The sequence below is a fragment of the Dasypus novemcinctus genome, chromosome 6 (genome assembly GCF_030445035.2).
Source record: "Dasypus novemcinctus isolate mDasNov1 chromosome 6, mDasNov1.1.hap2, whole genome shotgun sequence".
Lineage (NCBI taxonomy): Eukaryota > Metazoa > Chordata > Mammalia > Cingulata > Dasypodidae > Dasypus > Dasypus novemcinctus.
In genome coordinates, this window is record NC_080678.1 from 54331686 (window position 1) to 54355835 (window position 24150).

Genomic DNA, 24150 nt, shown 5'->3' on the forward strand with positions numbered 1-24150 from the left:
GATATATAGAGAGGAAAGGGAACGTGTACATAGGTGATAGGCTGGTCTTGTGGGTGGCAGACATCCAAGGAGGGGATTGGCCGACAGTTTGCACTGGGTCTGCGGAGTTTCACGCCTTGCACTTGTGTATTGCTGTGGTCACATGAGTAGAGGTGGGAGGGGGAGAACAAAGAAGCAGGGAGGAGAAGAATAAGGAAATGACAGGGCAGATATGTGAACTCCGCCATGTTGTGAGATCCGCCATGTTGTGAGATCAGCCATGTTGTGAGATCCGCCATGTTGTGGGAGGCTGTAAATAGGTCTCACAGCGGGTGGCTCCCTACAAATGAGCATCATTGTAAAAACCCAGACACGTGTTAATTGCCTTGGGTGGAAGTAAAAAGATAATACAGTGCATTTTAAATTGGAAGGATAAACAGAATGATTATAAGTATCTTTTCACAAAGACTTAAAGAAACAACGTTACAGTTGAGACATTGATTCCTTAATCAGCTGGTGATTTTAATTAAACAAAAATAGCTAGTGAGTTTCTAATCCTCTTTGGAGAAAATTGGGCATCTTCAAAATCTCACAATTTCCTTGGATATAAAAAGAAAAAAGACGTGGGAAAGAACTCTACATCTTTTAAGTCTGGCTTTCATATTTCCTCATGAGATGAATAATTTCATTATACAACCTCCAAGGGGCATCCAAGCCCCAGATAAAGTCGAGATGCTCCCATTCAGGAATAGTCTTGTGGTACACCAAGCGGGTGATCTGGGTCAGTAAGACATTGACATCATTGACGTCTGCAAGCACGTTATGTCCCCCATTCCAGACTGCAGTTGGCACCAGCATGTCTTTCACATTGTAAGTAGGAGGGTAACTCTCCAATTTAAAAAAAGAAACAGGGGGGCTTGTTTTTTTTTTAATTTTTAAAATCACAAAGAATATTCTTCATTAAACATGTAGTGACTTTGATGTGAGTAGAAGAGATTAACTTTTGAAAACCACTATCAGGTTACCTTTTCAATTATCATTACCAGAACAACCAAAAAACCAAACTCACAGTGAAGGATAAAGACTGCTAGTTATTGAGATCCACCATATGCCACATGGGGCACCATGATGGGGCCGGGTCCCCTGTGAGAGGTGCAGCTCTCCCACCTACCAGATGGCAGGTAGAGGAACCAAGGGCTTGGGAAGGTGCTTTGGAGTTATAGCCTCCCATGTTCTCCCTCAGAGATGGAAGGCAGGCTGTAAAAATTCTCTAAACATCAGTTTCCTCATCTGTACATCAGAGATAATCACACCTATTGCACAGGAGGCAGGGGAAATGCACCATACATTGAGCACTCAAAAATGGTAATTTTACCTGTGTGTGTGGAAAAGGAGGCCTAGGCAATATAATGTGGCCAAGGCCCCAGAGCCAGGAGGTCACAAACCTAGGATGGTCTGACTGCTAAGTCCATTTCTGTAGTATGATGAAATAACATGTCACAGTGGAGATTCATATTTACAGCCCATGACAGGGCAAGGAGGAGAGGCCCATCCCACAATACACACCAGAGGGCTTGTGTTGTTTTAGAGTCAAATAAGGAAACACAAATGCATTCCTGTCTAACTCCCAAATAATTCCCATAGTAATGATCCCCATCAGAATCCTAGTACCCCAGGATGGCTTCCTTGATGAGTTTTCAGGGTCTATTTTATTCTGAAGACTTTGAAGACTTTACCTGGTTGTAAAGGAAATAATTCTTGGCACTGCTTCCCCAGTCAAAGGCTTGAATCTTTTGGGATTTAATAGCCTGAAAAGAAGAGATTTTGGGGAAAAAGTTAACTGATACAGAAGTTTGAGATAACCTCATATGTTGCTGGAATTAGTCACAGCCTCAGAAATTATTTTATATAGACCACATTTACTCTTTATTTCCAAACGGTAATTTAAAATTAAATAACTTTTTTTTTCACTTTCCTTTACTACATGACTCAATTTTTCATAGTACAATTGGACAGTAGCTATAAGAGGGCACAGAAAAGCAGCTACAAACATATGCTTTGAATTATACTAGACCAATACTTGCTTCCATTGGATGACCTTTAGATGATGTTTTCTGCTTAAATTTGAATCAAACTTTTTCAGAGAACAACTCTTTTACTTGGGAAAGAAAATATTTATTGGTATGAAACTATCATGTGTTCTATATACCCATCCTACTTTTCTAGTAATGCTATTTCTTTATTTGTCAATAATGTAACACTTTTTCTTTTTTGCATACCAGAGCTGGTGTAATCACCAAATTGTACTGCAGGTCAGTACAACTTGTACCTAGTTGGGGAGATTAAAGTCATAGGTTGATATCTTATTTACAATTTTAACATAAGCATATTTACAAGAGTCCAATATAAAACTATTAACAGTCACTTTTTATTTTTTAATTTCTTTCTCTCCCCTTCCCCTGCCCCACCTCCAGTTGTCTGCTCTTTGTGTCCATTCACTGTGTGTTCTTCTGTGACCTCTTCTATCCTTAGCAGCAGCACTGGGAATCTGTGTTTCTTTTTGTTGCATCATCTTGTGTCAGCTTTCTGTGTGCACAGCGCCATTCCTGGGCAGGCTGCACTTTCTTTTGCACTGGGCAGCTTTCCTTATGGGCGCACTCCTTGCACGTGGGGCTCCCCTATGCGGGAGACAACCCTGCGTGGCACAGCACTCCTTGTGTGCATCAGCACTATTCATGGGCCAGCTCCACATGGGTCAAGGAGGCCCAGGGTTTGACTCGCAGACCTCCCATGTAGTAGGCGGACACCCTACCCATTGAGCCAAGGCTGCTTCCCAAAGTCACTTATTTTTAAAATTTGGAATAAAGCAAAGGCATACTTCTTCCAGACCCCCAAGTTAAAAATATGTCTAGAATTAAAGCCATAACTGGCATTCCTAATGAATTGGAAACTATGTGTAAGTTTTGACCACATGATGGCGCCACATTAACTGGTACAAAGAGACAGCCAACCATGCTTTTGATGTATGTGAAGTTTCAGTCCTTATCAATTGCATACAATTCTACTGTTTGATATAATAAAAGGCAGTGTCATTAGATACCACAGAGGATTGCTAAAGGAGAAATTTTAGCATCTGATTTTGTCATTTCAAATGACAGATATTAAATATATGTGGCACATTTAACAATCAGAACAAAATATGGATTTACAGCACCTCTTAGGACACCTGTTCCCTCTCCAGTTATCAGTGAAAATATCTCAATGCGAGCTGCTCTGCTGCTGTATTCAGATGTGAATTTTCCAGTTGGTCAAATCTGTATTATAGCATTTATATAAAGTTGAGTTTGAATATAAAGGAAAAACTTATCTATCACTCAGGCTAAATTTCTAAGCTTGAAATTTGTACTGAGAGTCACCTTAGTACTTCAAAAACTATTCACTTGAAAAAGCACCTCAGAAGGAGGGAAATATGGAAAAGTTTGTTTATAGTAACAAAAACATGAAAATATGCTAAAGTTCTTTAATAGATATTTGGTTAATTGCATTATGTTACAACAATATGCCCAAACAGCATGCTATGCCATAATAATAAATATAAGTATAAGACAGAAACAGAAAACTGTTTCTAAAGAATGTTTATAAATAATATTAAGTGGGAAATAGAAATTGAAACACAATAGGTACTATGGTTACACTTACGTAACTACATGTGGCTGAAGATCAGGTGAAAATAATTGTAATATTAGCTTACACAGATTTAAAGTGACATTTAGAAAGTTATTTTTAACTCTCAATTGCTAATAAAAATGTAAATAGTACTTCTTTATTATATAATATGTATTGAAGTCTTAAAAATAGTCCAACAGTCTGATCACTAAGTCTCCTACTTCAAGTGTATCCTAAGAAAAACAATCTGCCTGATGTATAAAGACATATCTATAGTACAATATAATAGAATATATTCCCAGGATAGTTTGATATTGCAAAGATACTATAATAAGGAGGAGATGGTGGGGGAGCAGTGAGGAACAGAAGGGGGTGAGGGAGAAGGAAGAAGAGGAAGAGGAGGAGAAAAACATTCATGCAATGGAAAACTTGCTCTGCATTAGGAATACTTTTGAAATTTAGTTTTGACCTGGACATTCTCACCCCCAGTGTCCATTCTTTCCTTCCTGCTTTCAGTGCTAGAACCACTCAGGCATTCACTGAACACATGGCCACCCAGGTAGAAAGCACACCCCCCCCCCACAACTACGCATGGCCATCTGGCACACTTCTGAGCCACCACCTAAACATCAAGTCCCTCTCCCTTCCTTGCTCCCCACTTCCTGTGGGCTGGAACAGACATGAAGATGACCCAGCTTCACCCAGGCAGAGGAGGACAGCACCATAGGATGGCAGAGCTACAGTGTGGAGTACACTGCTCCCTGCATGACTTTGCAGCACACACCCACACCCCTCCACCACCACCCCAGACTGCTGATCTCTGTATTACAAGAAAGAAAGAAATTGTTTCAGTGGCTGTATTTTTGGGTCTCTGATACAGCAACTCAGCCTGTATCTAACAAATACAATGCTATTTCATTAAATAAGAAGGAATGTTACAGGAAGGGCATGTCCTATGGTCCTACTTTAATAATGGGAATGATTATACCAAACAATTGTAAAATTATACCTAAATACTACTAGTGCCTACCCTTGGGTTGTATACACATAGATGGTTTTTCTTCTTTGCACTCACATACTTTCTAAAATATGTGCAAACTTTATATTAAATATCCTTTTTACAATGTTTTAAGGAATATCTTACCAAGGATTTTTTTTTTTTTAAGTTAGGTTGCAAACAATGGAGTACATTGTCATCTGGGGCACTTATTAAAAATGAAAATCCCAGGGATACACTCCCAAGGAATTCTGACTTTCAGCAGATCTTGAGGAGGGCCCAAGAATCCATATTTTTACTAGCACCCTAAGTATTTCTAGTACAATAAAGATGTACTAGAACGAACCTTCACACAGGATTGAGCACCTGGGCTTCAGGCAGGGCTTGCAAGAGGGCCAGAGAGAAAACAAGAGTCTCACCTCTGGGGCTCTTTGGAATTTGTCAGCCTCAAACAAGAATATCATTTGTAAGATAATTTAACAGACAAGTAAAGATCTAGGTTTTAGAAATGAATAACTGAATGTTAATTAATCAAGCAAAAAGCAAACTTCTGACTGTACTGTGAATAAAATGGCCTTTGAGGGCACCTCTCAACTCTCATACCACAGGAACCTCCAAAATCCACACCTGACTTGGGGCTCTCAGCCGCCAGTACCCAGGCCCTGCCCACCTTCAGCAGCCACTCCCAGCAGACACTGGGGCTGCCTCCTGGAGCAGCCTGACCAAGGGTCCTGAACAGGTGGGGTGGCAGCCTCTGGCCAAGAGCCCAGAGGAGGCAGGATCAAGGAAACAGTCCTGTGAAGTCACTCTGCCAAGCAGCTATTTTACTGACAAAGAGATGACACAGAAGGCACAAGGGCCAAGGGTAGGGCTGCCTTCTGCAGGGAGTCTGGGCTTTGGAAACAGTTATGAAAGAAATTCCAAAATAAGTAGAGCTTAAAGTCACAAGATCACAACTGGGCCAGAGAGCTGTGTTGGGGAACTCAGCCTGCAACCCTGACTCCAGTCAGCTGCTACATAAAAGGGGCCAGAACAAGAGCAGGGCTCTTGATAGGCTAGGGGGTGGTCATGGATACTTTGCCAAGGACCTGAGAATCAGGCACTTGCAAAGGCCACTGAACTAGAGCATAGCCCAGCCTGCGCCATCAGTCAGCTGTGTCACCCTACATGCATCCCTAGGAGTGCACTAACCACTGAGGTGACAGAATTTCACCCTTTCTGGCAAAATGTCCTCTAGTGGAGAGAGGAGGAGAGGCTCAGAAAAGGTAGAGGGATAAAGATAAGGGAAAAAAAGAAGAAAGAAAATATCTCAACTGAAAAAAAAATGGTGGTAGGTCTAGAAAGAAAAGTGACAAAAATTGTCTTAACAAAATAACTGTGTGTTTTCATTAAAAAAAATAGCTCTTGCCTAAATTAAAATAGTTTATTTCTCATCACAGAATAAAATGAAGGATGTAAAACTTAAATGAATATTAAAGAAAGTTAAAAGTTAGTGGGAATGCTAACTAAAATTTAATAAGTTTTTCAAAAAGGTGTGTTTTGTCCTAAAATAGGATCGCTAATTTTCATAAACTCTTGGGAATTAAATGCATGTAGCAAATTGTAGAAGGTATTGTGGTAATTTTAAGTAAGAGAATGTGTTCTGTGAAGGTAAAATTTGTCTTAAAATAATATAATTATAGTCTATATGGTTATAAATAATTATAAAAAGTTGAATGAAGCATTGTTTAAATTAAGGTATTTAAATGGCTAATTCCAGAAAGTCACTATTAAACAAAAACTGAATTGATAATAATAATAAAAGGTAATTTTATAACAGGAGGGCTTGTCGGCGGCTAGCCTCCCCTGCCAACTTGCTTCTGAGAGACTGTTTTTGTTATTGCATGCTACTAAGTTTAAAGTGAAGAAAAGTTTAATACTGATGGTTATTATATGTTATAAGAAGTTTGCCTGGTAACTTATGTATGTGGGATGTATGGAATATGTTTTATTGTTAAGGAAATGGGAGAGGATTTTGTCCTGAGATAAAATGATTGATTGTTGGGAACAGTAGAGTGTGGAGCAAAACCTGAATGAATACTGAAAGTGTAGAAGGCTCATGGAAAAGAAATTTTTATGATTAAAGTTAAATAAAATTTGACAGCTCTATCTATAAAGTTTTAAAAACTTTAGTATCAAGTAGTATGTATCAAAGTTAAAAATTTTGTTCTTTCTCAAAATCTCTCAAGTCATTAGTCTGTTTTGGTAAAAGTTTCCTGAATAATCAGTATACAGAGAAGGTCTGTTTTATCAAAATAACTTCTTGTGCTTTAACCTCATCATTTCCTCAGTGTTTGAAGAAGGTCTTATCTCTTTTAAAGGAACATAATGTTCAAACCTGCTTTCTCAAAATCAAATCCTGAAAAGTAGCTTTTTATTTCAAACTAATTGCAAGAGATTTGTTCTTTTACTTTGAAAGAAAAATTAAAGTAATATTTGAGTTCATTTAATATGATATAAGTCGAATGGAAGGTGTTTAAAAGTGTTATAAAATTAACAGGTTTTTTTCTTTAACCCTCTGTTAATTAAAGTTGTATGAGTAAAAGTTTCAAATGGATATTTAAGAGTGTATAAATTTACCAATATTTCAGCATAATATTAAACAGAAGTACAGTGTGGTTAATTATGGTTTCTTTTTTTTTATTGACTTTGTAATAATATTACATTAAAAATATATATGTGAGGTCCCATTCAACCCCACCCCCCCACCCCGCCTCTCCCCCCCCCAACAACACTCGTTCCCATCATCATGACACATCCATTGGATTTGGTAAGTACATCTTTGGGCACCTCTGCACCTCATAGACAATGGTTCACATCTTGGCCCATACTCTCCTCCATTCCATCCAGTGGGCCCTGTGAGGATTTACAATGTCTGGTGATTACCTCTGAAGCACCATCCAGGGCAGCTCCATGTCCCAAAGATGCCTCCACCTCTCATCTCTTCCTGCCTTTCCCCATACCCATCGTCCACCATGTCCACTTTTCCCAATACAATGCCACCTCTTCTATGTGGACACTGGATTGGTTGTGTCCATTGCACCTCTATGTCAAGAGGAGGCTCAGATTCCACATGGATGCTGGATGCAATCCTCCCATTTTCAGTTCTAATCACTCTAGGCTCCATGGTGTGGTGGTTATCCTTCTTCAACTCCATCTTAGCTGAGTGTGGTAAGTCCAATAGATCAGATTGTAGGTGCTGGAGTCTGTTGAGGCTCAGGACCTGGCTATCACATTGTCAGTCCAGAGATTCAAATCCCCTAAATATATCTTAAACCCCAACATTAACTTCACCTCCAGCACATTAGCATGAAAGTCTTATGAAGGGAGATCCCATCTGAGTCCAGATTCATCACACATAAACTCCATTTCCAAAGAGGGGCCATCTGCCCTGGTAGTTAACCCCATCGGCCATGACCATAACTCCCATGGGTCTCTTTAGCCCTCAAAGGAACCAATATCTGGGGGTTGTATCTGCTTTATCTGTCTCTCTGACTCTGCTCAGTTGTGCATGAGGGCAATCCTTCTGCCAGCCTCCAGACTCTTTTTTAGAAACTCGTAGCCATATAAACTCATTTCTCCTTTTCATTTCCCCCTTACTTTAGGTCAAACAGCATTTTAAAGTCATGGTATTTTATGTAGACGTGGATATTCTGCTGATCCGCATTGAACCTTCCGTATAAGGTCATTTTCCAGTTGCATCATCAGTTGGTAGTTGATACTGGTCCCTCGTTGCCAGTTAGGCTCATCCCCGGGTGTCATGTCCCACGCTGGGGGGAAGGCATTGCATTTACATGCTGAGTTTGGCTTCGAGACTGGCCACATTTGAGTAACATGAAGGCTGACAGGAGGAAATTCCCAGGCACAATGTTGCTCTAGGCCTTGTTCTTATTTTAGGTTTATCAGCTCACAAGCATAGTCATTAGCATCAGGGGCTCACTGTTGAACCCTCACTCCCTCCCGGTCCCTGCCACTGTACCTGGGAGACTGTTGCTGCTCCCCTAGGGACCACGACAGAGCACCACTGGCCAGGAACCCAGTACCCCCCCTGCTGTGGTTTTTAATTGTTGCCACTATGAGTATATCCAAACATTACCATGCACCCTGGACATATGTTCTGTACAGCTCCCTGTCAGCCATATATCACCTGTCATTGGTATCCCATACCAGTATCCCTCCATTGCCATTGTTGAAACACTCTGTGATCCAGAACTCCCCGAAATTTGAAGCCCAATATAATGTCATGGTCCCTTACTAGGGAATGGCACATAGCGATGGGTTTAAAGGATAGATAAAGAACTTGGATAAAGTTAGATAAAGAACTTAGATAAAGAATGTTGACTTGAAAAAATTCCACATCCTATCTTTCCCCCCCCCCCCCTAATTATTCAGCTTTTCTTCACAGGAGTCCTAGACCACAGCAATGTATATATATAATATACAGCACTCCCACACATCCACCAGAAAACCTTTTCCCTTCCACAGTGATACTCTTACGCCCTATTCATATCATATTTACTTAAAGTGATGTACAGAGTCTGAGACATTAGCTTTCTAACAAGGTGACATCTGTGCTTACATTATGGTGCATACTTTAGGATACACAGTTCTTTACATTTTTAGTTATCCTATGTTTTACGTTATGGTTTACATTATCAGTCTGTCATCTCCTATATGTTATGGTGTAATATTACATGTTTTATATCCATCCTTGTGTACTCTCAAGAAACTCCTCTCTTACCCCCCATTTACTCTGGTTCCACACATTTAACGTCCATTTTCCCTTCCACCTTGGTGCCCACAGTGACAGCCAACCTCCGTTTCCTGAGGAGCCACTTCCAGAGATAGATGGAATAGTGTTCAGGGCCTAACTTGCTCAACTGCCCCAATGCCCTGGGAGCCACCCTTTCTCTTGAGGGATACAGTTCCCTCTATTTGATGGCATTAGTCCTCCCCAGGATGTGGGTCCACCCCCACTCTCACTACTTGGGTTTCTACCCCATGGTGTCACCCACTCTGGCAGAATGAGCATTTAGACATTCCCCAGGAGCCCGTCCTGCATCAGACCCTCCCCTCCGAGCATTCTAAACAGGTAACCCTCTTTATTATATTTTGATATGATTTTCTCGGCATTTTACTCTCCACCAACACCTGACCCTCTCCTGTGTTCGTATGCTACCCCTCCCTCCCCCCACTTTTGGGCAACGTTACCCATCCATCCCTCCCCAGCCACCCTCAAACCCGCAAAGCCCCAACCAAAGGCAACCCCTTGCCCCCCTTTTATCTCTTCTTTTTGTTCATACTTACCACCATCTCGTCTTAAATTCCACCCTTGCAGACATCGGCTCATATCCTTCCTCCACCCTTCGATTTCCTGTAAGCCTATCGTTCAGTCTCTTGCTATCTAGGGCAGCTTGTTTATTTCATATCATTGAGGTCATGTAGTATTTGTCATTCAATGTCTGGGTTGCTTCACTCAACATAAGGTTCTCAAGATTCATCCATGTTATCACATGTGTTTGTAGTGTGTTTGTTCTTACAGCCAAGTAGGATTCCATTGTGTGTATATACCACATTTTATTGATCCACTCATCTGTTGATGGGCATTTGGGTTGATTCCAACTTTTGGCAATAGTGAACAATGCTGCTATGAACATTGGTGTACATATATCGGTTTGTGTCCTTGTTTTCAGTTCTGCTGGGTATATACCCAGCAGTGGTATTGCTGGGTCATATGGCAAATCTATGGCTAGTTTTCTGAGAAACCACCATACTGTCCTCCAGAATGGTTGGATCCTTCTGCATTCCCACCAGCAGTGGATGAGTGTTCCCCTTCCTTCACATCCTCTCCAGCACTTGTATTCTTCTGTTTTTTTCATAGCTGCCAATGTTATGGGTGTAAGATGGTATCTCATTGTAGTTTTGATTTGCATTTCTCTGATAGCTAGAGATTTGGAACATTTTTTCATGTGCTTTCTTGCCATTTGTATTTCTTCTTCGGAGAAGTGTCTGTTTAAGTCTTTTTCCCATTTTTTAAATGGGTTGTTTATCTTTTTATTTTCAAGATTTATGAGTTCTTTATATATGCAAGTTATAAGTTTCTTATCAGATATATGATTGCCAAATATTTTCTCCCACTGTGTGGGCTCCCTTTTTACTGTCTTGACAAACTCCTTTGAGGTGCAGAAGGCTTTAATTTTGAGGAAGTCCCATTTATCTATTAGTTCTTTTGCTGCTCGTGCTTTTGGTGAGATATTCATAAATCCATTTCCTATTACAAGGTCCTGTAGATGTTTCCCTACACTGCTTTCTAAGGTTTTTATGGTCTTGGCTCTTATATTTAGGTCTTTGATCCATCTTGAGTTGATCTTTGTATAAGGTGTGAGATGGTAATCCTCTTTCATTCTTCTACATATGGCTATCCAGTTCTCCAGACACCATTTGTTGAATAGGCCACTCTCTCCCAGTTGAGAGGGTTTGGTGGCTTTATCAAATATTATTTGGTTGTATATGTGAGGTTCTATATCAGAGTTTTCAATTCGATTCCATTGGTCTATGTGTCTCTCCTTATGCCAATACCATGCTGTTTTCACCACCGTAGCTTTATAGTATGTTTTGAAGTCAGGTAGTGTGATTCTTCCAATTTCGTTTTTCTTTTTCAGTATGTCTTTGGCTATTCAGGGTCTCTTTCCTTTCCAAATAAATTTCATAGTTAGTTTTTCTAGTTCCTTAAAGAAGGCTGCGTTGATTTTTATTGGGATTGCATTGAATGTGTAGATCAGTTTTGGTAGGATAGACATCTTAATAATGTTCAGTCTTCCTATCCATGAACAAGGAATAGTCTTCCATTTATTTAGGTCTTCTTTGATTTCCTTGAACAATCTTGTATAGTTCTCGGTGTATAAGTTCTTTACCTCTTTAGTTAAATTTATTCCTAAGCTATTTGATTTTTTAATTTACTATTGTGAATGGTATTTGTTTCTTGATTTCCTCCTGATCTTGCTCATTATTGGTGTACAGAAATGCTACTGATTTTTGCGCATTGATCTTATAACCTGCGACTTTACTAAACTCATTTATGAGTTCTAGAATCTTCGTTGTAGATCTCTCAGGGTTTTCTATGTATAGGATCATGTCATCTGCAAATAATGAAATTTTGACTTCTTCCTTTCCAATTTGAATGCCTTTTATTTCTGGTTCTTGCCTCAGTGCTCGAGCAAGTACTTCTAAGACAATGTTAAATAGGAGCGGAGACAGTAGGCATCCTTGTCTTGTTCCTGAGTTTAGAGGGAAGGAGTCTAGGATTTCTCCATTGTAAACAATATTGGCTTTAGGTTTTTCATATATACTCTTTATCATGTTCAAAAAATTCCCTTGTATTCCAATCTTTTGGAGTGTTTTTATCAAGAAAGGGTGCTGTATTTTGTCAAATGCTTTTTCTGCATCTATAGATATAATCATGTGATTTTTTTCCTTCAATCTGTTTATATTGTGTATTACGTTGATTGATTTTCTTATGTTGAACCATCCTTGCATACCTGGGATGAATCCCACTTGGTCATGGTGTATAGTACGTTTAATGTGTTGTTGAATACGATTAGCAAGTATTTTGTTAAGTATTTTTGCGTCTAGGTTCATTAGAGAAATTGGTCTGTAATTTTCCTTTCTTGTGATGTCTTTGTTTGGCTTTGGTACTAGGGTAATGTTGGCATCATAGAAGGAGTTGGGTAATGTTCTTTCTGTTTCGATGTTTTGGAATAGTTTCAGCAGGATTGGTGTCAGTTCTTTCCGGAATGTTTTGTAGAATTCACCTGTGAAGCCATCTGGCCCTGGGCTCTTCTTATTTGGGAGATTTTTAATAACTGATTCTATCTCTCTGCTTGTGATTGGTTTGTTAAGATCATCAATTTCTTCTTTTGTCAATATGGGCTGCTTATGTGTTTCTAGGAATTTGTCCATTTCCTCTAGATCGTCATTTTTGTTGGAATATAGTTTTTCAAAATATCCTCTTATGATAGTCTTTATTTCTGTGGGGTCAGTGGTGTTATCGCCTTTCTCATTTCTTATTTTGTGTATTTGCATCTTCTCTCTTTTTTTCTTTGTTAGTGTTGCTAAAGGTTTGTCAATTTTGTTAATCTTCTCAAAAAACCAGCTCTTGGTCTTGTTTATCTGTTCAAGTGCTTTCTTATTTTCTATTTCATTTAGTTCTGCTTTTATCTTTGTTATTTCCTTCCTTCTTCTTCCTGTTGGGTTACTTTGTTGTTGTTTTTCTAATTCCTTCAAATGTGCAGTTAGTTCTTCAATTTTTGCTCTTTCTTCTTTTTTGATATATGAATTTATGCCTATAAACGTCCCTCTCAGTACTGCTTTTGCTGCATCCCATAATATTTTGGTATGTTGTGTTATCATTATCATTTGTTTCAAGGTAGTCCTTGATTTCTTTTGAGATTTCCTCTTTGACCCACTGTTTTTCTAAGAGTGTGCTGTTTAATTTCCAAATCGTGGTGTGAAATCTGGGCTTCTGTCCCTTGCATCTCTCCAGCTTGACTCCACTGTGGTCAGAGATAATGTTTTGTATGATTTCAATCTTTCTGAATTCGTTCAGCCTTTCTTTGTGGCCTAGCATATGATCTATCTTGGAGAATGATCCATGTGCGCTTGAGAAAAATGTATATCCTGCTGTGTTTGGGTGTAGCGATCTATATGTCTATTAGGTCGAGCTCCTCTATTATACTATTCAGATGTTTTGTTTCTTTGGTGATTCTCTTTTGAGATGTTCTGCCCAGAGTTGATAGTGGTGTATTAAAATCCCCCACTAAAATTGTAGATGTATCTATTCTTTCACTTAGTTTTTCCAGCGTTTGCCTGACATATTTAGAGGCACCCTTGTTAGGGGCATAGATATTTATGATTGTTCGATCTTCTTGACAGATTTTCCCTTTCACTAAAATGTAGTATCCTTCTTTGTCTCTCACAATTGTTTCACATTTAAAGTCTATTTTGTCTGATATTAATATAGCTACTCCTGCCTTTTTTTGGTTATTGTTAGCTTGTATGATTGTTTTCCAGCCATTCACTTTCAATCTCCATGCGTCTCTGGGTCTAAGATGTGTCTCTTGTAGGCAGCATATGGATGGGTCATATTTCCTTATCCAATGTCCCAGTCTGAATCTTTTGATAGGTGAGTTTAATCCGTTGACATTCAGTGTTATTACTATCAAGGAATTATTTGTGTTAGCCATATTTTGATTGGATTTGTGTTTGTCATATTTTGTTTGTATATTTTTTTTGGTCTTTTTTGTTGTTGTTGTTGGTCTTATACTCTCCTCCAACTTTGCCTTTCCTGTTTTTTCCTTTCTTCCTGCAGAACTCCCTTTAGAATTTCTTGAAGGGGAGGTTTCTTGTTGGTATACTCTTTCAGTTTCTGTTTGTCTGCGAATATTTTGAACTCTCCATCATGTTTGAATGCTAGTTTAGCTGGATAGAGTATTCTTGGTTGGAAATTTTTTTCCTTTAGTACCTTGACTATATCATACCACTGTCTTCTTGCCTCCATGGTTTCAGAAGAGAAATCAGCACTTAATCTAATTGAGCTTCTCTTGTATGTGATGGTTTTCTTTTCTCTTGCTGCTTTTAGGATTTTCTCTTTGTCTTGAGCATTGGATAATTTGACAAGTATATGTCTTGGGGTGGGCCTGTTGGGGTTTATGACTTGTGGAGTGCGCTGTGCTTCTTGGATATGTACATCTGTCTCTTTCAGTAGATTTGGGAAGTTTTCAGCCATTATTTCCTGCAACACTCCTTCTGACCCCTTTCCCTTCTCTTCACCTTCTGGAATGCCTATAATACGTATGTTTGAGCGTTTTGCATTGTCATTCAGGTCCCTAAATCCTAATTGGATTTTTTCTATCTTCTTATTGACCCCTTCTACTATCTGTTTGATTTCTGATGTACTGTCTTCCACATCACTAATTCTCTGCTCTGTCTCTTCTAGTCTGCTGATATTTGCTGCAAGTGTATTTTTGATTTCTTGAACTGTGGTGTTCATTCCCATCATATCTGTTATGTTTTTGTGTATGTCTGCAATTTCCCCTCCAAGTGATGTCTTCATGTTGTTAACCTCTTTCATTACTGCATCAAATTTGTCGGTGATAAATGTTCTGAGATCTTTCATTGCTTATGCCAAGTTTTGCTCCCCTTCGTGATTATTGGTTTGTTGATTGGATTCAGCCATGTTTTCCTGATTATTGGTTTGGTTTGTAGATTTTTGTTGCTTTCTGGTCATCTCTTTATTTTGACGAATTTAATCAGTTCCTTAGCTTCTTTGTCTGCTCTTGGAGGTTAATTATTTGTTATTTTTGCATAGGTGTTATATCTTCTCTTTGTCACTTTTTTCTTCTTATTCTAGTTACTTGTTGTTGGTTAAGTTCGCTTTAGAGGAAAGTATTAGTGTTGGGGAAAGGCAATTGTGTAAGCAAGGGAAAAGTGTAAAGTAGTATTGGTGATGTATGTTAACAAAGCAAGAATATGAGATCTGGGAGGATGGAGGTTAGATTCATGTAGATTGTATAGAGTTATAGCTGTAGGTAGAGTACCTTTTATGAAGTAGATGACTGAATATGGGAGGAATATGGTATGAACTACAAAGCTATTGTTTTCATGAGAGAAGGAAAAAGAAAAGAAAGGTAGGAGTTTCACGAGTGGATAACAGACAGAAAACAGAACAAAGGTATTAGAAATTAAGAGTTAGACACTTCGTGGATCAAAGAACGGGAGGTGGGGGGTGGAATATAGGAGAGACAGTAGATGATAGTGGATATCAAGATGCAGGGGAAGGGGGATAGTGTAGGTAGCCTAAATCAGTTCACACAGAAATGAGGCAGTGGAGGATGGGAAAACCCAGCAAATGTGAGGTGTTCCCTGTAGCACCTATTGTATACTTGAATTAAAATAAAATGAGTGGAAGATGAGGGACAAGAGGGAAAGAGAAAACCGAAAAAAAAAAAACCTGATTATAATAAATAAAAAAAGAAAGACAAGAAGAAAGGAAGAAAGAAAAAGAGGATGGGCAAACGGTGGGGAACGGATAGGGGGAAGAGAGATACAGGTATACACGTGTCACAATTGCAACACTATCTAAAACAACAACTTCCCCCCGCTTTGCCCTAAAACCCCCCGTCTGTCTGCCCAAGTGGGTCTGCAAGCACCTCCCTTCCCACAAACCCCCAATAGGCCACCCAGGGCCCACAAACTCCCCAGTACTGCAGATGCTCCAAAAAAAAAAAAAAAAACACACAGAACAGAAACCCCTCCGCAGGCCCGGCTCCACCCGCCGCTGCCCGCCGCGGAGGCCTGGACCGGCTCTGCCCGGCTCCGTACGCCACCGCGGCCTGGCCTGGCTCTGCCCGGCTCCGCTCGCTAGAGCAGCCCAGCTGGCTCCCGCGTCCACCTCCCGCCACTGCGGCCTGGACCGGCCCCGCCCGGCTCCGTATGCCGCCGTGGCCCGACCCGGCTCCGCCCGGCTCCGCTCGCTACAGCGGCCCGGCCCAGCTCCGGCATCCACCTCTCGCCGCCGTGGCCTGCACCGGCCCCATCCGGCTCCGTACGCTGCCGCGGCCCGGCCCCAGCTACTCCCGGCTCCGCTCGCTACAGCGGCCCGGCCCGGCTCCAGCGTCCGCCTCTCGCCGCCGCGTCCTGGACCGGCCCCGCCCGGTTCCGTACGCCGCCGCGGCCCGGCCCGGCTACGCCCAGCTCTGCTCGCTACAGCGGCCCAGGCCCGGCTCTGGCGTCCGCCGCCCTCCGCCACGGCCTGAACCGGCCCCGCCTGGCTCCGCACGCCGCCGCAGCCCGGCTCGGCCCGGCTCGGCCCCGCCCGGCCCCGCTCGCCACCGGCGCAGCCCGACCCGGCTCCGGCGTCCGCCGCTGCAGCCCGGCCTGGCTCAGCCCCACCGAGCGGGGCTAGATGCCTCGTCTCCGCCTACCCAAGGAGGGAATCCTCTACAGGTAGCTGGGATCTCCGTGTATATTTCACAGATGGATCCTTTCTGTTACCTTCCCTCCAAATCGATGTCCAGACACCTCCAGACCAGCAAAAATCCCGAAACAATCCGGTCCCAAAGAGTCTCCAACGCCACCCAGCCGATTCCCTGCAGAAGACCCTAACAGGGAAGTTCACTCAGCCGCCATCTTGTCCCCTCTCCAATTATGGTTTCAATTATTATAAAAAAGTATGTGTCACAGAAACAACCTCTTATCATAAATTAAAATAACAACACTGTGGTATGCAGCAGTCCAAATATTGCTAGTTTGTTGCAAAAAGTTAATGTCCAGCTGTGTCACTATCACTTTGTTTTAAAACTTGCTAAGACTTTCTTTAGTGTCTTCTTAGAAAAGTCAAGCCAGCTGCATTCCTCTATGTGTGAAAAACCCAACAATGGAATTTTGCAGCACTTTTTAGGGCTATGTGCTAGCCCAACCATCTCTCCTGGCATGGTAATAATAATCTGGCTGTGTAGAAAAATTCTGTGGCTAAAACCCTACTGATAAAGTTACTAACCAGTAATCCTTTTTTCAAAATTAAAAAAAAAAAATCAGAGACAGTAGTATCTTATCTTAAGAGCCTGAACTAAGCAAAAAATTGGAACAGGCTGCAAAGTCCCTGCTGCTCCATAAAATTCTTAAGTGTTGTTTGGTTGGTTAAATAAAACTATACTTTCTGCTGTAATTGATAAAGTACAATGTTTTCTCATGTTAATAGAATTTGTAATATTATTAAAATACTAAAAATCTTTCATCCCTCATTTAGCTCAAATACTAAAACCATTGTACTTATTAATTGGGAAAAAAAAATCCTTCATGGAAGTACGAAAACCTCCAGCAAGCTGCTTTAAATAATAAAAGGGAAGTAAATTGTGGACATTAACTTAGCCTATGAATTAGATGTAGCAATCACCAATATTTGCTCTGGGTAGAGTTTGTTGCAAAGGCAAAATTCTAAACAAATACCCCTTGGGTTTTAATCACAATTCTGGAAAGAGGCCAAAAGTACAATATAAAAAAGCAATGTGTGCAGCATAGGAGGTCTTGCTAAAAGTGAAAGATTTTACCCAATAGTGTCTGGTCACTCTGAAGACTACCATCCCTATCCAGGGGTGGATTGCAAATACTAAAAGCAAGACAGAAATGATGGACTGTTGTAAATCACCTTGAGATCTATGAAAAAACATCCAGGATACCTGCTAGTAGCAACAGGTGACTGTCATGTGCCTGCCCACTCCACTAACATATCTTTTAGGACTGTTGACATAGATGCCTTTGTGAAGATCCAGGGCCCTACCACTAAAACCTGAGAAAAAGCAAAGTGACTCCACTGAAAAAACAAACATCATAAGTACCAAGTCTTGTGGTGCCTAGCCCAGCAGTTCTGGCTGTCTGTTACTTGCCAACAGCTCATAAACATCTCCCATAAATTCCTTCATGCTTACTCCAATGACTGTAACATCAGATACCTTCTGCTCTTAAGAGGAATGAGCCCCCAGATGCACAATTCAAATCCTCTGGGGAGTAATACAACAAAAAACACCCAAACTGTATTCATTACTTTACAAAAACAAAAAGGGGGTAAAGCGGAAATATGGTCAGAAGTTAAAATACTTCACTGAAACCTGTAGCAATTGCTGTCATGCATCACATTACTTTACAAATCCTGGAACTATGAACTTGCAGCTTGTGTCTAACTATGGACTTTGGACCTGGGTGCTCTCTATTTATGCTATTGTGGCAGAAATTGTTAACATCACAAAGGAAAATGGATACTAGCCCCTTGGGCTAATGTTACTCATAGTCATAACAGACAAAAGAATTTGGGGAAGACATTTCTTGGAATTGCCCCCACTTACAAATGGTTGGGAAATATAAATAAAACAAAACAGTATTTAACCCTTAATCAAACATATCATTTTAAAGCCTGGGTTTGAGATCCATTTGTTTTCATAACTGGTAAGGTAACTATTAAGAATTACTCATTGTTTTGTAAAAATGGTTCCTTGTATACATGTCTACCAGAAAGTGTGTTGCAGGATGGAGAAACAATAGCAATGGCCAGAAGAAGAAAAGGCATCTGGATACCTGTGAGAATGATGCGGATTTGGCAGTCGTCTCCTGAAAGTCAGTTATTGCTACATATGGTACAAGAATTCTTGAAGTGGACTAAATGCTTTATTGGACTGCTTATTATAAGCATTTTGAGACTAATTAGAATCATTACAGCTGCTGCTACTGCTATGGTAGCTTTATATGAAAGTATAAACAACAATACATTCATGATTGGCAAAAAAAATGCTAGTGATTTTGGCATAGCCAAGAGCACATTAATGAACAGTTAAATAATTGGGTTAATGATTTAGAAACAGCTGTTTTGCAATTGGAAATCAATTGTATAATTTAAACTTGTTAAGGGAATTGAAATGTGATTGGAATGAAAGCAAATTTTGTATTACTCCTCTTGCCTATAATTCATTCGATACAGAATAGAAAAAAATTAAGAGTCATTTGCTAGGCCATAAAAGTAATATCTCTCTGGAAATAATTGAATTACAAAGAAAAATATTAGAAATGTCTCAAAATCAAATTCATGTAGCCAATAATAAGAATATTTTCTCAGATATGATTTCATATATTACAAACTTTAACCCAGTCAATTGGTGGAAATCACAGCATTTCCTGTCAGCTTTAGGAATAGGGCTAATCATATTTGTTCTGTTGCTCATGATTTTCACCTGTGCTGGACAGTGTTTTCAAAGAAAATTGCAAAGCAAAACAGCCATGGGACATGCAAATAATCTGGTGCTAGCAAAAGCACTTCAATAACGTCCCCAAATCAAAGAGCTTGGCTGGTAGTCAATGACGGGAAAGACTCTCAGAGGAGGGCAACCTAAAACAGGCATGGTCACCTCGACTAAAACAAAAAGGGGGAGATTTTGGAAAGTGAGGCATAGTGGCCTGTACATTATTTCTCTGGAGAAACTGGGAAAGAGTATCTTGAAACATTGAGTATTGAGCACCACTGGTACAAGAGAGCCCAAATCCTAGTTCCCCTTCTTATTGGGCTGGGCATTGCTGGGTTAACCACAGTAAGATCAGCAGCTCATAAAAAGTCACTCTGATGTCAGCCAATTGTCAGCCCTAGTTACCCAGGACCTCAAGAACCTTGAATATCAAATTTCACATTTAGAAGAAGCACTTGATTCCTTAGCCAAGGTAGTCCTCCAGAACGAGTGGGGACTGGACTTATTCCTCAAACAAGGAGGCCTCTGTTTAGCTTTAAGAGAAACTTGTTTCTTTTATGCTAACCACTCTGTCATCATTTAAAAAAACTTAATCTTAGTCCAGAAATGTTCAGAAGAACGAGAAAAGGCTCAGTCAGCCACCAAAAATTGATTAAAAGTTAATTTAATTAGTCCCCATGGCCTACAACTCTTATAACTGCACTTTTGGGTCCCTTAATCCTCCTATTATTACTGTTAACCAGCAGCCCTCTCATAATCAATCATTGAGTTTGATTTATGTGAGAGAGAGGGCAAACTATTAAGCTCTTAATCCTGAACATCTCATACCAAAGCCTACTTATGCAGGACAATGGAGAGCACTCAAATTGAAGGGTTTGAATCTTCCCAAAAGAGAAGTAGGGAATATGGAGAAGTAAGAGCCTGTGACCACCCCCACCTGAGAGGAAAATTCCACAGCCCTCTAACTGCATATATCTCACTTCTGTAACAAGCTTGCTCCACTGTAAAACCTTATCTCAGAGCCTCCTCCTGTAGAAAATCTTTTCAGTCCCTGCCAAAAGATCAACCTGACCCAGACCCTTGTAAATAACAAAAACTCTCTAACTGCTTGTCGCCCGTGATAGAATCCCCAGATAGAATCTCCAGCACTTAATTAACTGCAAACATCTGTTTCTTTACATGCTTGCTTGCTGAGCTACTGCTGCCCCCCCAACCTGAAACCTAAATGCCTATATAAGCAAACATCCCCACGATGCAGGGCTGCTCTCTCCTCTGCATAAGATGAGGCAGTTGCCACATGGCTAATAAAGCTCTCAATTGGAACTTTATTCAGAGTCTGAGTCTAGTTGATATCACTGGTCTGTAATATAGGGAGTCTGGGCTTTGGAAATGGTTGTGAAAGAAATTCCAAAGTAAGTAGAGCTTAAAGTCACAAGGTCACAAGTGGGCCAGATAGCTGTGCTGGGGAACCTAGCCTGCATCCCTGACTCATCACCTGCCAAATAAAAGGGGCTAGAACAAGAACGGGGCTCCTGATAGGCTAGCAGGTGGTCATGGGTACATTGCCAAGGACCTGAGAATTGGGCGCTTGCAAGGGCCACTGAGCTAGAGCATAGCCCAGGCTGCACCTTCAGTCAGCTGAGCCACCCTCCACACATCCTTAGGAGTGCACTAACTGCTGAGGTGACAGACTTTCACTCTTTCTGGCAAAATGTCCTCTAGGGGAGAGAGGGGAAAAGGTTCAGAAAAGGTAGAGAAAAAAGATAAGGAAAAAGAAGAAGAAAGAAAATTCTCAACTACAAAAAAAAAAAAAAAAAAGGTAGGGGAATTTTGGTGGTAGGTCTAGAAAGAAAACAAGTGACTGTACACAGACATGTGCCTAGGAGAAAAGCAGGAGCCTGAATGAATGTGTGAATATGAGGATTTTCAAAGGGATCAAGACACCTTAAAAGGTGAAAGTGTGCTATGCAGCATGTACTGCACTACTTTCCATTGCAGGTGCCCCTGGGCTAAACCTCAGCAATCTGTCACTGAGTCACTGACATCTGAAGTGTGGCCGACCTTCATTACGAGGAGCTGAAGCCTCACATGGCCCTTTCTAAGTCCCAGGGAGACACTAAGAACAGGACTCCCAGGGGAGGATATTTCTGAGGCCACTGAGTTCACTAAAGTGCTATCACATGGCAAAGGTTCCCCAATCTGATGAAGCAGAAGAAGCTATTGAGCAGCTCTTAGTTCATTTTTAAAATACAGATTCTCACTGCTCAGCAAACAAAGGGAGGGACAACTGATAGGTTAATAATAATAGGCTTAAGTTGTCTATCTACTGATCTTCCAGGCATATTATGTTTATAGGTTAATACCAAATTAGAAGCTTTTCTCTCCAAAGCTGCTCTAAAATCATGTTTTATGAAGCAACATGGAAATAAAATAAATCTGAGTCTCAGTAAACAGCAGAACATCGAAAAGCAGGGAAGAGAAAAGAAATGAGTCAAAACAATTACTGTCTGGTGAACCCATGGCATGGTGTAGTATGCTCCAGAGAGGACAGCAAAAGCCAGACTAACTCAATGAGGGATCCAGGACTCTGGGGATGGAAATCAAATCATAATAGTAAGCAGATTGCCCTTCTACTTGGGAAACATTTGCAGAAAGGTACTGCATGGAATGTGCAGACCTTTCTAGCAACGATGCTACACAAACCCCAACTTTGCTCCTGGAATACCTACTTGACCCCAGTGTAACATGTTTTGCACAGAATTTCCAGCAGGACAGTGTGTTGTATATACATTCACTCTAGACTGCAAAATAAATACGCTGAAATATGAAGGAAAACAACATGAAGGTGACATCAATAATACACATAGAGTATCCTTCAAAACAAGAAAAACTAGAGTTGTAACCTCAAATATATGAGAGATTATGGGGGGGTGGAAATGTCTTATCTATAAATAAGTCCTATAAAATATGTACAACACTCACACACAGAGTATATAGGAAGGAACTGAAAGACAACTACATGTAATTGTACAGCCTGATCAGTTGTGATTATAGGTAGTTTTTTTTTCCTTCTTCATGCGTCTCTGAATTTCAAAATTTTGAATACAAATGTCCTCTTAAATTTATCAGCAGAAAAAATGAAAAAATGAATATTATTTTTAAACATCCCTGCCATCTTCACTCCAGAATTTTAAAACCTGTTTTCAAAAATACAACATTACAAAATACAAATATATTTAGGAACACCAGTATATTACTGGCCAAAGGATTACATATTATAAAACAAATACACATGCACATACACACATATGTGCATATATATGGAAACAGTCATTCAAATTTAAATACACAGTAATTTTTTAAAAGAAACAAATCACTAGACTATCAGAAATTGTGGCAAAACTTCTCATTCAATATTTCCATATAGATACAACATAGGAAGTTGATAACTGCCTGCCTGATGACCACAGCAAAGAGCAGTCTAGGCACCTACTGAAATTACTCTCCCATCTCTGAAATGAAAACTGCTTTGGAGCTCTAATGAGGTTGTTCCTGCCTCGCCTACACCATCTAATCCAAATACATTCACAGACAAAATAAAGATACTGAAAGCTTAGTCTTACTATAAACATACATACCATATTTAAATTTTTCTCATTAAATCCACACAGACGTAAAAGGAGATTTCCACAAAGCTCCTTCAGAATGACATGGGTACAAATATGAGTACTAAACCACTTCAAAAATGCATTCAGGGTAAGAAATTCTTTGACTCCAAATAAATCCTATAAAAGAGAAACAAACCCAAGAATATATTCATATCTCTTTCTGGTACAAAGATTTTCATGACCCACCTTAGAAGCAGAGACCAGAGGCAAGGATATCCGTGGATGAACTCAGGAGTAAAATGACAACCAGTGGAGATTCAAATAGGATACTGATGCCATAAGTTTACTAAGGCAAAATCTGATAATCTACCCCAATCTTACAGACATGTACCTAAATTCTAAAAATGAAGGAAAGGAGACAAAATCTACTCTTTTTACAGCTGCCTTGTATAGTGAGTGAGAAAGGGTCTTAATGCTCACTCATCCCAGAGCCAGCCCCAGACAGTTTTCACCTGACTGTGATGGACTGATCTTGACTTCTGAGAAAGACTTGAGGCTGTGATTGATTAGCAATTTCTAGTCCAATCAGGGGTCATGAGCCAAATTGGGCACCCTACCTGTTTTTGAAAACAAAGTTTAATTGGAACACAAACACACTTATTTATCTATATATTGGCCCTTGCTGATTTCACACTACAACAGTGGAATTGAGTCATGGTAACAACATACATATGGCCCATGAAGCTGAAAATATTTACTATATTTACTATCTGTCCTGTTACAAAAAAAAAAAAAATTGTCAACACCTGGTCTACCTCCTTCCTAACAAATTGTCACTGGACTTGTGCTTAAGTAGATCCAGGGTAATTATTATGCCCACAAGGTAAACCTTCCCACACTTGTACAACAGGAAACAAATCTTCCTTATATTGAACCCAAACCCATTTACAATTTACACTCTTCCTCATTCCTACCCTCTGGAGGGTCAAGCAGAAATGAAAAACTCAAATGCCTAAAAGGCAGCATGTAAATAGAAATTAGTAAAATTGTGAAAGGAAAATGCCACCTGCCTCAG

At 40.2% G+C, this 24150-nt stretch overlaps 1 protein-coding gene across 1 annotated transcript in view; it reads right to left on the minus strand.

Annotated features, from left to right (window-relative positions):
• Window positions 1–576: 576 nt before the first annotated feature.
• Window positions 577–24150, minus strand: part of LOC101424920 (lysosomal acid lipase/cholesteryl ester hydrolase-like) — a 29932-nt gene continuing 6358 nt past the window's right edge. Inside the window, exons 4-7 of the mRNA XM_058299503.2 lie at window positions 23106–23252; window positions 22197–22268; window positions 1716–1787; window positions 577–867 (exon numbers count right to left, since the gene is read on the minus strand). Coding sequence (XP_058155486.2) covers window positions 625–867; window positions 1716–1787; window positions 22197–22268; window positions 23106–23252 — 534 coding nt within the window. The 3' untranslated portion in view covers window positions 577–624. The remainder of the gene's footprint in view (window positions 868–1715; window positions 1788–22196; window positions 22269–23105; window positions 23253–24150) is intronic.